At 36.0% G+C, this 15,686-nt stretch overlaps 1 protein-coding gene across 1 annotated transcript in view; it reads right to left on the bottom strand.

The window, feature by feature from the left end:
- The window catches only part of LOC107662981 (E3 ubiquitin-protein ligase HECW1-like), a 38,812-nt gene that overhangs the window by 7,014 nt on the left and 16,112 nt on the right, over window positions 1-15,686 (bottom strand). Inside the window, exons 4-17 of the mRNA XM_016453113.1 lie at window positions 13,174-13,268; window positions 11,673-11,748; window positions 10,480-10,649; window positions 8,653-8,795; window positions 8,410-8,510; window positions 6,365-7,522; window positions 6,139-6,240; window positions 4,775-4,925; window positions 3,333-3,445; window positions 2,547-2,668; window positions 1,745-1,930; window positions 1,522-1,656; window positions 1,313-1,418; window positions 101-198 (exon numbers count right to left, since the gene is read on the bottom strand). Of these exons, the coding sequence (XP_016308599.1) occupies window positions 101-198; window positions 1,313-1,418; window positions 1,522-1,656; window positions 1,745-1,930; window positions 2,547-2,668; window positions 3,333-3,445; window positions 4,775-4,925; window positions 6,139-6,240; window positions 6,365-7,522; window positions 8,410-8,510; window positions 8,653-8,795; window positions 10,480-10,649; window positions 11,673-11,748; window positions 13,174-13,268 (2,756 nt within the window). The remainder of the gene's footprint in view (window positions 1-100; window positions 199-1,312; window positions 1,419-1,521; window positions 1,657-1,744; window positions 1,931-2,546; window positions 2,669-3,332; window positions 3,446-4,774; window positions 4,926-6,138; window positions 6,241-6,364; window positions 7,523-8,409; window positions 8,511-8,652; window positions 8,796-10,479; window positions 10,650-11,672; window positions 11,749-13,173; window positions 13,269-15,686) is intronic.

Raw genomic sequence — 15,686 nt, 5'->3', positions numbered from 1 at the left:
TTCCCTACAGACATAATAAACACACCCGAAAAACTGAGAACCGTTTGAAAGAACTAATGATGCATTTTGTTACAGTAACAGAGGAAGGTGTAGTGTCATACTTGAGCGAGTGATTCCTTGCCAGGCTCAGCTGCCGTTCCTGTAGCACCTCAAAGATGTTTGGCTGCCGTAAAAACGCTACAATCTTTTCATTGTATGCTGGGAAACAGATGGAAAAGAATTCATATAAACTCAGCTATATACACTGGATATTTATGATGTATTGGGCTTCTTTGGTTATGATCATGGTCATCAACATTGTGATATTAATGTCAATTTTATTTGACCAGTTAAGCACCCTAAAGAACGTGCCAAAGGACTAGTTTCACGCTCCCTCCTTGAGTCATGATTTTTTTTAAAGAGTCTCTGGCTTAAACTTTATTGTCAAAACAACCATAGATTGGCAAAGTCTGATTCATTTCTGCAAATCAATTTTTTTTTTTTTATTTAACATTTCAGCCACTGATTCATCACTCAAATTTTTATAAAATTATGCTGGTGAATATTGCTGATTATAAAAATGCAAAGTTATATTGGTACATTAAAAAATTAATATGATTAAATAGTACATCCTGAGATTTACTGAAAACATTGACCATTAACTAGATTTCTACTAAAATCGACCTTTTAACCCATTTTAGAACAAATACGTAAATGTAAAGACATCCAATAAGATGAAACAGAAAAAACATCAAGATATAAACTATTGTTTGGGATTGGTAATTATTTTTATGTTTTTGAAAGAAATTACTTATGCTTACTAAGGCTGCATTTATTTGATAAAAAATACAGTAATATTGTTAAATATTATTACAATTGAAAATAACTGCATTCTATTTGAATATATTTTGAAATATAATTTATTCCCATGATCAAAGCTGAATTTTCAGCATCATTACTCCAGTCTTCAGTGTCATGATCCTTCAGAAACCATTCTAATATGCTGATTTGCTGCTCAAGAAACATTTCTTATTTTTATTAATGTCGAAAACAGTGCTGCTTTATATTTTTGTGGAAACTGTGAAACATTTTACAAGATTCTCTGATGAATAAATAGTTCAAAACAACTAGAATTTTTTTTTTTTACATTATGCATTACAAATGCCACTTTTAAATAATATAACTTTGAACTTATTTTACAAACATTTTTAAACCATTTAAGAACAAATACCTGAACAGAAAAAAAAAAAGATTTATCTTTTTTTAGCTACATCGACTAACCCTAAGTGCAACTACAATAGTGATCTGTCCATTATTTGTGAATGGTCCATACCTAATGGCACTGGCTCCTGCTGGCTTTGGTTTCGTATGGGTGCTACCAGGCTGTTTCCAGGCCTGGCTAACAAAGACACCCCTCGGGTGCGCGACACCTCAGATGCCTGGATTTAATGTGGAATTTAATAAACAAATAACAGTCATTTCTGTATCATTTACAAAGGATAAATCTTTTCGTCTTGTCTCTATATCGTGAGTGTGTCAGACCTCTCCTGCGCTGTAGCTGCGTAATCTCTGCAGGTGCTGGCGGTGCGTCAGGTGGTTGGGCAACCTGCCGTTTTGCAAGGGGATTCTGGGATCAATGAAGGTTGTGGCACGGCTGTTGTGGTCTACAAAGAATGACTGTGGACACAAATGGAGGACAGACAGCTGAAATAATGGCTTGACGGACACTGAGGTGAGATGTTAGGAATCACGAGATGTGAGGTACCTTCCCCTGTGGGTCTGTTTTGATCTCCCAGCCCCGCGGCAGCTCCAGCTGAGCATCAGCAAACCTATTCAAGAAGGCCACCAGGTCACGGTTGTGCTGGTACCGCTCAAAGTTTCGGGCATCACGCCTGATTTTCAGGACCATGTGTTTCAGACACGAGCTGTTTGTGAACATACGATATGCGCCCTGTAAAAAAAAAAAAAAGATAATGTTAACACGACACTAGCATAAACTTTTTAATTAAAACATGACATGTATACTACCATTCAAAAGTTTGGGGTCTGTAAGAGTTTTTAATGTTTTTGAAAGAAGTCTCTTGTGCTCACCAAGGCTCCATTTATTTGTTCAAAAATACAGTAAGATACTGTGAAACATTATTACAATTTAAAATAACTGTTTTCTAGTTGAATATATTTTAAAGTGTAATTTATTTTTGTGATGCAAAGCTGAATTTTCGGCATCATTACTCCAGTCTTCAGTGTCACACGATCCTTCAGAAATCATTCTAATATGCTGATTTGCTGCTCAAGAAACATTTCTTATTATTATCAATGTTGAAAACAGTTGTGCTGCTTTATAATTTATTTGGAAATCATGATTAAAAAAAAAAAAAATTATAATTGCCCTTACTGTCACTTTTGATCAACGTGTTCTTACTAAATAAAAGTATTAATTTCTTTCCAAAAGAAAAATCTTACTGACCCCAAACTTTTGAACGATATTATAACAAATAGCATAATCTATAGAGGTAGAATAAATTATTTAGACGTAGTGAATAGTGTGCAGTGTGGTGGGAACTCACATAATTTGCATGGAGAACAGTGAAGAACTCTGGGTGAGTGATGAATTTGACCGCTGGACTCTGCAGCAGTAACGTGATCTTCTGACAATGACCTGGAGAACATGGGGCGTCTCTCCTCAACTCTTAAAAGAGAAGAAGATCATTTAAAGGGACAGTTCACCAAAAACGAAAAAAAAAAACCCCAGCCTTTTGCCTCAGTTCTCAAATTGTGTTTATTCTTCTGCACGGTCAAACCTTCCACATTCACAAGATATGTGAGGTCTGTGTTCATTTCCTTTTTAGCATCTTTCTACATCAAGTTTGTTCTCACAAAACCAACCAAAGAAGTTTTCACATTCATCATGAACACGTCAGATTTCAAAAGGCAAGTTTTTAAATTACTAATGACTAAAATTTGAACCATTAGTCAATTTTCCTCAAAGAAGGCTGTGAAATGGCTTTAGAGGACCTGAAATGCATATACGCTACTTATATGTGATTTTTGAACTTGACAGACATTGGTTACTGTCTACATTTGTTGTATGCAAATGAAAATCTGCAGGGTTTTTTCCACATTTTTCTGCAAATGGATTTAAACATGGTGTTAAATGGAGCTGAGAAAATGATACTCTATTTGCTAGCCGGACGAATTATCAAGCGGCCTATAAAAGAGAATTCTGCATTGGATATTGTGCAAAATAAACTTTTTTTGGTGTACAAAAACAAACAGGTTTCCACTGACGTGAGCATGAGCAAATCATTTTCACTTTTTGAGGGTAAGAGAACAACAGTGATTATGTTTGTTACCGGTTGTCTGTGGAGGCGAGTCTATCTCAGTGTTGGCTGTTCTCTCGTTGCGGGGACTGCCTGACTCCTCGTTTCTCCTCTCTGTGGCCATCGTCCTCTGGATGGTCTGGTACCTGATGAGGACACGAGTAATGCTGTTATTAGTCACTAACATCAGTACAGTATGACTCCCATTTCTACACAACTATTTCTACCCAAATGCCCTGACTTACATAACTCATATGCTGCTCGACGGTTCAGTAAAGTTTTGTGTGCTTTGAGAATAATCTAAATCAGTCATCTGCTGCTTCTGGACTATTAAATAAACAGCCTTTAATTAGACTCTAAATGGAAACATGATGAAGCACCTATATTTTTGTCCTGTAGGTGGCAAAAGAGTGCATGTTTATAAGCCCATGTGAACTTGCTTGGTTTACAGAAAACTTGCAGCAATTGACCCCAAAAAATGAATCACTTTTTGAATCATTGGCTTTGATCATTTTTATGAAGGTTACTGTTATATGTGCCTATTTGGTTAAAATATAGCAACAGAGTCAGTCATACTTTGCTAAATACAATCCACTTGATGCTGACCAACATTGTGATTTTACCACGCTTAAAGTTTCAAAAGTTACAGTAATGCATCAAAATTAAGTGAGGTTTATGCTTACAACAAGAAAAAAAATCTGTCAATGGGGTAAGAAAAATAAACTTGTTTCCCCTTTGAATTAAGTTTATTTTTCTTACTCCACTGACAGATATTTTTATGTTTTAAATAATGACACAAATACCAGTAAAATGACTACTGCAAACCTTAGTAAATCATGTTGCATTATTCATTTAAATACTCTGCTCCAATAAATTTGACGTCCTCTGAAAGGAAAACTCCTACAAATGCATATGCAATACAGTCAGCCACAAAAATACCCGTGCCCACACTTTTTCATTGCTAATTTTTCACTGCATGTCTTGTTAATATTTTTTTTAACACTAAAAGAGAGTTTGCACTGGTGCATGCTGTTAATAAATCTGGCCCTTTATATTTTGTGTTTCAAATGTATCTTGACTTAAAAATGCTTAGATAATAATAATAATACTAGACAATAATAATACTAAATAAGAAAATTACTTTTTGCCAAGTTATTAGTTTTCTAAAACAATGGAAAAAAAAGTTAAAAGATAAAAGACACCAATGTTTAATGAAAACATTTAAATGTATCTTTTTATCTTTATCTTTAAATTTAGCCTAAATTTAGTCCACTTACTGTTGGAACAAGTGGTGTATTTGTAACACAAAACATGGCTCATCCAATCAGATCTGAGAGTCAGACCTAAACAAATTAAACATTTGGACTTGGATCTTCACAGGATGCACCATAAGTGCAATTGATCAGTATTCCAGATTATTTTGTAAAAGAAGTGTAAAATTTAGTTAACTGTTATTAAAAAACAGTGTTGTTTACCTCCTGTTGAGCTGCTCCATCTGTTGGACGGAACCAGACCTGCGCAGGCCATCCGGCGTGGCTGCGGATGTTGGCCGTTGCCAAGTGGTGGTCCGGTTAATGTGATCCACATAGAACACACGACCGTGACTGTCAATACGGGCCTCCCAGTCTGAGCGTGCCAAACAAAACATAAACACACACATTTGAAGCTCAAGTCAATATTCTAGTCTGCCAGGCAAAAATATTTAAGAGAAAATATTTAAAAAATTATAGTGGCCCTCTCTAATTAGGACATTATTTATAAAAACCTTCATGCAGTTTTTACTGTTGGAATATCTCAAAGATCCCCTCAGTGTAGGATGCTTCAGATTTGACTAATTTTGACATAAACACACACACAAACCACAGTAGCGTGAAAAAGTGTCAGACAGTCTTGAGCAGGTCACAGAATTTATGTTAATCATTGCTAAAATCTCAGTGTGGGTTAGTAAGAGTGACACTGGAGATGCCCATGTCTGATATGAAAGTTTGCTTGTGTGTAAGTGGTTGTAGTTTGACTATACACAGAATTTAAATGAAATGAAAAATATGAAGGCAGATACACCAGGCGAAAGTGATACATTTGGATGGATTCGAACAATTTCGATTTGCTGCAATATTTTGCAACTTATTTTGCAATTTCCAAACTTGGGCAACAACATGCATAAAAAAATTTTTTTTTTTTTTGCACATAAAAGCATGGGTTAACATCTTGTTATAGACATTTTCATGAAGTCATATTTTGTTCATATAGTTTTTGTTTCATAACAGACATATGACCCCATATTATACATTTTAAATGATATTGATTGTAATTTTTTTTAAATGTTTCATTATCAGTTTAATAATAATTAATTTTAAATATAATTAAAGGCAATAAAAATGTTACCGTTTCAAAAAAAATTACAGTTCCAAAAGCTTGGTGTCTGTAAGATTTTTAAAGATGTTTTTGTAATGTTTTTCTTATTATCAATATTGAAAATTCTTCTTAATATTTTTGTGGAAGGATTATTTGATGAATAGAAAATTAAAACAACATTTATTTAAACTATAAATCTTTTGTAACATTATAAATGTATTTATTGTCACTTTTGATTTAATGTCTCTATATATATATATATATATATATATATATATATATATTAACTTATTATTATTATATATACTTATATTATATTAACATTCATATATACATTTATAGAAAATCTATTTATATGTATTTTTATCATTTTGATAACCTATATATAATCCATAGGCGATTCACCCTTAAAACCTCCCCAAAATTTGCGAGACATTGACCACTATGAATACATCAAGGTGCGTGCTGAGACAACAGAACTTACTCGGTGGCAGCGGCTCATCTATGGTGGGATAGCGATGTGGGTCGGGCCTCAGGGCGGGCAACTGGCTCACTGCAGGATGGTTACAAGGCAAAGGACATTCTCCTAAACACACCACAAACACATGCCAGGCCATTCTTCATAGATACTTTTCAATTACAAGTCCGCAAAAGGGAAAACCAGATCTTTTTTAACTAAACACGCATTCTACCAATGGAAGCCTACTCACTTCTGCTGCTTGGTCCAGCTACCGGTGATTCTCCGTTACACATAATGCTGTGCGGGCTCTGGACGTGACTGTCCGGCACCTCCTCCCACTGACAGCTCCCGTCCCCTGGCTCCCGGCTCTTAGTGGCCTGTCCTGTCTCCGCCTCCAATCCCAGAATACCATTCACCCTGTCCATCTCGTCCTCGTCATCCTGTGAGGAAAACACAGTGCTCTCCGACCGACGTGCGCTGTCTAGAGACGGCGCCCGGATGGGGCCCAAGGCCCTCTGTGCCATGTGACTACAGCATGGCACCGGGCTCAAATCGTACTCGCTTTCCACTGGTGACCTTTGACCTGTGGTTTGGCCCTCAGCCCCGAGCGGGTGTCCATCTCCATCAAGCATCTGAATGAGGTCGGAGAGGCGCTCGTGCGAGCGGCTGCGGGGCAGTGTCCTGCGAGGGCCGTTGGGTGTTAAAGCGTGAGGCTCAAGGATTGCACCCTCTTCCTCGTCTTCCTCTTGTTCTTCTACGCTCTGTGGCCGGTCGGGTTCGGGTGCAGCTGCGTCTTCCAGTTGAGGTTGGGTGGACGGGAGACTGTGCAGCAGGTGGTGGATTCGGATGTAATGGGAACGCGGCGTCTCCGGTTCTCCGCAGGCCGATGCGATGACCGTCTCCAGCTCAGACACGGGTAGGGAACAAGGCCGTGGCTTCCTTCTCGGTGTGGTTCTGATCCTCAGCGAGCAGCCTTCCTCTAGGTCCACATCTGGTTCCTCTGAAACTGGTTGTGGGTCTGAGACTGCCTCCTCTTCGACTGCTGCAGGATCTCCTGAAGGCTCTGCAGGCCCATTGGCAAAGGCACAATCAGTTTCTGCCTCTTCTTGGGTCATCTCTTCTTCTTGTACGTTGGTCTCTTTTTGCTCCATCTGTTCTCGGCTCTCGGCTGCTGCTTCCTCCTGCTGCTCTGGATGCGTCTGCTGCTCTGACTCTAAAGGCTCTTCCTCTACAGCATCTGCCTCGGCTGATTCAACGTCCATGGGCATCTCTACAGATGCTGTTTCTTCATCTAAAGGCAACTCTGGGGCCCCCTGGTTTAAACTCATTGTGTCTTCTGCCTGAGGCTGGACTTGAGCTTCTGCTGCCGCCACTGGTTGCTCTGTACTAAGAGACATGTCCTCATCATCTGAGGAGAGGACAGAAACCTGTGACCTACATGCACATAATGCATACATGAAAATACTAGCCAGTAAGCATGCAAGATATACTGGCAATCATGTGACTTTTTAATGTTATCATGAGTGGCTGGATTAGACTAGTATTAAAAGTAATAATATAGTGGCTTATTATAATTAATTACACCACTAGTCAAAAGTTTGAGATCAATAATTAATATTGTTATTCAGCAAGGATGCATTCAATTGATCAAAAATATAAATTAATAATGTTATAAAAGATTTCTATTTCAAATAAACGCTGTTATTTTCAACATTCTGTTCATCAAATAATCCTGAAAAAAAGATCATGGTTTCCACAAAAATATTAAGCATTGATAATAATAAGAAATGTTTCTTGAGTAGCAAATCAGCATATTAGAATGATTTCTGAAGGATCATGTGACACTGAAGACTGGAGTAATGATGCTGAAAAATCAGCTTTGATCACAGAAATAAATTACATTTTAAAATATATTCAAATAGAAAGCAGTTATTTTAAAGTGTAATATTATTTCACAATATTACTGTTTTTACTGTATTTTTTATCAAATAAATGCAGTCTTTGTTAGACTTCAAAAACATTTAAAAATATTACAACCCCAAACTTTTGAATGATAGTGTATTTTTTGAATGCCAATTTTAATATCAATCATCTAATCAGTTATTGTAACATAATATTAAGAGAATTGATATGATAAAGGCTACAACACAAAAATAATTATGAATAACAGCTGAAATTTCAGTCCGTCATTACTGTCTAGAGTTCTTTGTTTAATGTAGCAGGCTGTACACCAGAGATGAACGTGTTGATGATTTATTATATTCAATAAAAGGTTGATTATAAAGCTGGATTTACCTGGGTGGATGGAGGATGTAATCTCAAACCTGAACTGCAGCTGGCCACTGACATGTTCTGTTGGAAGCCTCCGACCCAGAGTGTAGCTCACCACTCGATCACTATGACAAAAAACACAAACAAACACCTCAAAATTAGCATTTCAACTCATTAGCATAACAAATCATATTTCAATATGCCACAAAACAGCCTATTTATGTATTTAAGTTTAGTTTAGGTTTGTTTATCTTTTTAAGCACATACCCGATAGCATGTTTCTCCAGTAATCTTTGCACTGGCATGGACAGCTTGCCCAAGAAACGCTTTATGATGGGTCGGCTTTTGGCAAACTTGTCCTTCACCTCGATCTCCAACACATCCGTGGGCAGAGACACAAAATTAAAGCGCTACGAGCAGGAAATACAAAGACACAGAGGAAGAGATAGCAATCATTAAAAACAGAACTTGTAACCTAAAGTGGAAAAAAAATCATGTTGGTATCAAGCAAATACACATTTTACAAAGTAATGTGAATCAACGTCGCTCTTCATCAGTGTTGGATGTTGCTGGTGTAAAAGACACTGCTCAGGGTAACTGTCTTTTAACAAAAGCCAAGAACTAAAACAAACAGATAAAATAGTCATAAAAAAGACAACCAAATATTTCCATGTGTTAATAATTGGCATGGATCTCCACATTTGCTCTTGTTTGGGTAGTTGATGCTTAGCATGTTGATTGACCTTTTTGTTTTCTTCAACATCAAGATTTTAGGTTAATTTAATTTAACCTATAATAATTTAGGACTGAAGTTTAGCTTTTATGATCTATAAAAGATACTGCACTAACCAAATGTATCCCTTCAAATCAAACTTGCCTTCCATTATTCATTCTCCAGGTCTTGACCTTTTTTTTATCCACCGCTGTAAGGCGATCTCCTCTACTCTTCTCTAATCTAATAAAAGCACTTAGCGGAAGATCTCATCTCATCCGCACCAAGAAAATGTAGTGATGGGAATCGTATAGAATTTAATGCTTCTGATTCTGAATCTATTTAACAACTGCAGTTATTTTAAAGATTAAGTACTTTTGAGAAAGCACCAAATACTTCATACTAACTGCATATACTACTACTGTTCAGAAATTTGAGGTCAGTAAGGTTTTTCTGAAATAAATGAATGCTTTAATTCAGCAAGGATGTAGTAAAATGATTAAAAATGACAGTAAAGTCATTTATAATGTTGCAAAAGATTTATATTTCAATTAAGTGCTGTTCTTTTGAACTTTCTATACATTAAAGTATCCTGAAGAAAAATTATTGTGGTTTCCACAAAAACATTAAGCAGCACAACTGTTTTCAACATTGATAATAATAAGAAATGTTTCTTGAGCAGCAAATCAGCATATTAGAATGATATCTGAAGGATCATGTGACACTGAAGACTGAAGTAATGATGCTGAAAATTCAGCTTTGCATCACAGGAATGAATTACATTATAAAATATATTCAAATAGAAAACAGTTATTTTAAATTGTAATAATATTTCACAATATTACTGTTTTTACTGTATTTTTTACTGCGTATGTTTTTACTGTATCAAATAAATATAGCTTTATTGAGCATAAGATACTTCTTTCATAAACATTAAAAAATCTTACCAACCCCATAAGTTTCAAAGGTAGTGTATAATGTTTATATATAGTAGTATTGGCTGTTTTAGACCAATTATTTTGTTTTTGATGCAAATCATACAGTTCCTGTATTTTTCATAAATAGAATTGGTTCTCAATTCCCAGCCCTACTGAGATGACATGCGGTTTAATGAAACTAGAATAAGATTCAAATGAAATCCTATCCATCAGTCAACAGGACAGTGAGCCATGTTTGTGATTCTGCAGTGACGCATCAAGTTTATTTGCAGAATAAAGGATTTACAAGACAAACTCCATGTGGACTCTGTACAAAGCACAGAAGGGCAGCGTTGGGTTAAACTTCTGTGAATAAATAACACTGGGACCAGATATTGTTTTATAAGGATTTTTATATGAGCATGTTTAATCTAGCATGTGTGTGCACTTGTGTGTTTCCCATACCTCCCTCTGCCAAACGGGATTAATTGTATTGCAGACGATGCCTGATCTCTTCTCCTGGCCGTGGTGAGGCAGGGCAGGGAAGATGCTGTGCTTGCCGGGGTGGATGGCGATCTTCAGGTAGGGGTCGGGGTTGAAGAACATGCCTTTCTTCAGACCGGTGGCTTGGAAATCTGAAAACAACATAAAAAAGAGGGATGAATTACAACAGAACAGAACAGAATTAAAAGAAACAGCACAGAAAGACAAAGACCAGCATATAAAGTAGGGGATTTAGCTGAATACAATAGAACATAATGTAACAGAACAGAATATATCAGAAAAAACAGTATAGAACATAAAACAGAACAGAAAAAAAAATAAACAAAACAGTATTGAACAAAAACAGTACAGAACAAAATAAACAGAGCAAAATAAAACAGAAAAGAATAAAAAATAAATAAACAAAACAGAATAAAACAAAATAAACAAAACAGAAAAGAAAATAACAAAATAAACTTATCAAAACTGAACAGTCCAAAACAAAACAGAATAGGACAAAATAAACAAAATAAACAAAACTGAACAGACCAAAATAAAACAGAATAGAACAAAATAAACAATGGCAGGGAGTATGCAAAATACAGCAAAATAAACAAAATTGAACAAAACAAAACAGTAGAACAAAATGAACAAAACGGATCAGACCAAAACAGAACAGTATATAAAAAAAGACAAAACAGAACAGAAACAAAATGAACAAAACAAAAGCAGAACAGAATATTAAAGAATATAACAAAACAAAAAACAGAACAGAAAGAACACAATTGCATGTAGCAAAAAAAAAAGAATAACTGAATGGATTAAAATAGAACAATGCGGGAAAGGAAGAAAACTGAATAATATATAATATTATAGAATAGAATGGAATGGAACATATTTCATTTTACCATTAGATGACCGGGGCCAAATTAGCATCTTAAAATCTCTAAATTGCAAAGAAGAAAACTGGTATCCACAAAGCAACTTGCAGAAGTTGTTTTTTGTAAGGAAAGAAACAAGTAATTGAGGTAAATATGTTCCTGTAGTTGTTTACAGCAGACTGAACGCAGTGGATCAATAATTAAATCCTCTGGAGACACTAAATATAGAAGCCCTATAAATATTGATACAGCTTAATGATTGACTGGTCATGCCAAATGTTACACAACACACACCTGAGAGAGAGAAGCTGATGAGTCTTCTGCTGCCTTGACTCTGAGGTACGTCATCTGTGGCCACCGGCTTAAACACCTGATGGCAGAAAGTTCAGTGTAAAATGTGTTCGATTTCATTGGTACCATTACATACGTTCACATAATATCAGTAGCAATATCTGATCAAAAACTACAACAGAACAGTTCTTCCCTTACATTTTTTTTGTTGCAAACAGTGTTGTATGCATCACAACATCATAGATGAGGCAATCTCTCAGTTCCCACCAAAAAATAACATTGTAATTTTTAATTGCTGACACTGGGGTAGACAGAATGAGATTTACAGATATCAAGGACGATTAAGTGGAGTGTTTTGAAATTGAATGATCAAAAAATATAAAATGTTTAATGAAAATTAATGATGAACATATATGTTGTATGAACGCAAGTGTGGTGAAAACTAATTTGCTGTAGGGTTTGTAAAAATGTGTTGACCCAAAAAGGAAAATTATGCCATCATTTACTCACCCTCATGTTGTTCCAAACCTATAAGACTTTGGTTAAACTTTGAAACACAAATGAAGATATTTTTTATGAAACCTGAGAGATTTCTGTCTCTCCACTGAAAGTCTAGGTAACCACAACTTTGAAGATGCAAAAATGTCATAAAGGCATTGTAAAATGAATCTATATGAATCAAGTGGTTTAGTCTTATGAAGTCTTATGAAGGGATACGATTACCTTAAATGATGAACAGATTTAATTTAGGCTTTTATTACATCTAAACAATGAAGTTTGTTCTAGTGTGTGATGCACTATATATATATATATATATATATATGCGTGTGTGTGTTTATATGTGAACAAAAGTGTAAATTAAATCTGCTCATTATATAAAGTGATTATATCTCTTCACAAGACTTGGTTTAAGCCACTCAATTGATATGGATTCAACACTTTTATGACCATTTTGGTCAACTAAGTTTTTGTTACCTGAACTCTCAATGTGGCAGAAACCTCTCAGGTGTTATTAAAAAATATCTTTGATATTTTATTTATTTGATGTTATAAATTTGTGTTTGAAGTCTTACGGGTTTGAAATGACATGAGGATGAGTAAATGATGACAGAATTTTCATTTTTAGGTAAACTGACACTTTAAGGTCACCTTAAAGGCCTGTGTCTTGTAATTGGCGCACTTTACCTTTAAGAAACAAAAAGAGAGTTTGGCTGACTATGGCTATGGAGGTAGGCCTGTATTAAGCCATGAAATGATAACCTGAGATTATCTGCAGGATTAATCCTCTGAGAAACAGATGGCACAGACTATTCTGCTCTTGAGGGACTCAAGAGGCAAAACAGCAGCATTCTCTACACATCTGCAACATGAAGCAGCAGTAACGTACACATTCTACATGACTGATCCGTACACACGTGTGTTCCTCACCACTGCTCATCTAAAGGCATGATGTCTGGACATTTAAATCATGATGCAAAATAAAACGTTTCTTTCGTTCGCTCACCGGTGCGGAGGGGTTTTTCACGGTCACACATGGCGTTGTGGCCCACAGGGCTCCACTCACTCCATGATAATATTTAAAACAGATCTTAGTCTCCGCTGAAAAAGAGCCAAGCACAGAAAAAGGTCACAGTAAGAAACTTTTTGCAGATTTTAAATATTCAAATTTTTCTTTCAGATATGCATAAATCATCTATTCATGTGGGACTAATAAAATACTGACTACAAGGTAAACATTTCCACCCTATAAATTACAAATGCTGTCCCCAATTAGAAATAGCAAACAGCCAAACAAACATTGTCTGTGTTTCTCTTGTACTTTATTTCAGGCCCCCAACCATCAGTTGGTTGAGAAGGAAGTGTCTGGAAAAAATGGTTGGGACTGGTTTTGTTCATGGTAAAAATAGTTGAATGTGGTTATTGTATAATTTTTTTTAAGGGGCCCCTGACTACATCCCACCCCAACTTCCTCTTTAACAGGAATAGGAAACATTAACACAGGGACGAAAATGTTGTGATAGAAGAAATCGTGCTTGCTATTTGAGAAATATTGGCCTGAATTTATATTTTAATATGTATAATATTAAAAATCATGTGTAATATTAATTTTAATATATTTTAATTTTAAATTTATAGGACATACAAAAATATTTCTCACATATGACATCTGGGTAATTAGAATGAAGTAGATCAATCTAAACAAAAATACTAATCAATCTATCTGACCTGGTTAGAAACACCATGAACATCCTTGAATAAATAATATTTCTGGGGGGGCCATATGATTTCCATAATGTTGAAAATGCAGATGGAATCCAGTTATAAATGTACTCTATAATGCGGAATGTCATTGAAGTTTTGGATTGATTCATAAAAGTAGAGCTGTACAATTAATAAAATTCAAATTGCAATATGGACTGGTGTCTTTGATTATTAAACTTCAAAAAGACTGCTATTTAAATAAGGTCTTCACTACAAACTTAAAATTTAATTCAGAATATTAAAACGGAAATAAAATGGATTTCACAGAGCCCTGCTTTATCTCTGTCTAAAAACAGATTTATTTTAAAAATTAGATCTGAATTAACACTGTAGCTAGCAGCACATAACAGAAATCTAGGAAGAAAAAAATATTTAACATACACTGTGATACTGGGATACTACAGAACATAGTAAAAGAAAGAGATTTAGCCATGGTGCTCTAGTAGGCGATGTGAGTTTGAGTCTGTATGTAGGCACCATAATATCAAAGAGCCCACGGCCCTTGGGATGCCGTTTTCTCTCTAGTATCCGTAACAGTAAAAGTGCCAACAATAAATGAGAAAAAAGCAGCAGCATATGAGCGATATGGCCTTGCAGTGTAATAATACATCAGAGTGCTTTCTGGACTGTCAAGCAAAGACAGCAAAACCTGATATAACCTTCAAACAGCTTTGTATTAATACAAGCACACAGGCTTCTTTTCATGAGAAATGAGAAGTGTTTTTGCGTGCTAGTAGAATGTCACACCTGAGTGAATTTCCCTTCACACTTCTTATCTGAAACACCATTGAACAAATTGCTAGCATGGAAGTGGTTTGCTTTCGTGTTTGTTACCATAGCAGCCATAAAATGCAGCCACAAGCAAACCTTAAGCAGCTCTAATGGCATCCTGTGTGTGGGAAAAGAGCATCTACAGGTGCATCTCAATAAATTAGAATGTCGTGGAGAAGTTCATTTATTTCAGTAATTCAACTTAAATTGTGAAACTCGTGTATTAAATAAATTCAATGCACACAGACTGAAGTAGTTTAAGTCTTTGGTTCTTTTAATTGTGATGATTTTGGCTCACATTTAACAAAAACCCACCAATTCACTATCTCAACAAATTAGAATATGGTGACATGCCAATCAGCTAATCAACTCAAAACACCTGCAAAGGGTTCCTGAGCCTTCAAAATGGTCTCTCAGTTTGGTTCACTAGGCTACACAATCATGGGGAAGACTGCTGATCTGACAGTTGTCCAGAAGACAATCATTGACACCCTTCACAAGGAGGGTAAGCCACAAACATTCATTGCCAAAGAAGCTGGCTGTTCACAGAGTGCTGTATCCAAGCATGTTAACAGAAAGTTGAGTGGAAGGAAAAAGTGTAGAAGAAAAGATGCACAACCAACCGAGAGAACCGCAGCCTTATGAGGATTGTCAAGCAAAATCGATTCAAGAATTTGAGTGAACTTCACAAGAAATGGACTGAGGCTGGGGTCAAGGCATCAAAAGCCACCACACACAGACGTGTCAAGGAACTTGGCTACAGTTGTCGTATTCCTCTTGTTAAGCAACTCCTGAACCACAGACAACATCAGCCGTACCTGGGCTAAGGAGAAGAAGAACTAGACTGTTGCCCAGTGGTCCAAAGTCCACTTTTCAGATGAGAGCAAGTTTTGTACTTCATTTGGAAACCAAGGTCCTAGAGTATGGAGGAAGGGTGGAGAAGCTCATAACCCAAGTTGCTTGAAGTCCAGTGTTAAAGGGGTC

This window comes from Sinocyclocheilus anshuiensis, unplaced genomic scaffold (genome assembly GCF_001515605.1).
Source record: "Sinocyclocheilus anshuiensis isolate Anshui unplaced genomic scaffold, SAMN03320099.WGS_v1.1 scaffold1659, whole genome shotgun sequence".
In the NCBI taxonomy this organism is placed as follows: Eukaryota; Metazoa; Chordata; class Actinopteri; order Cypriniformes; family Cyprinidae; genus Sinocyclocheilus; species Sinocyclocheilus anshuiensis.
This window is presented reverse-complemented; position numbering and strand designations above follow the sequence as displayed.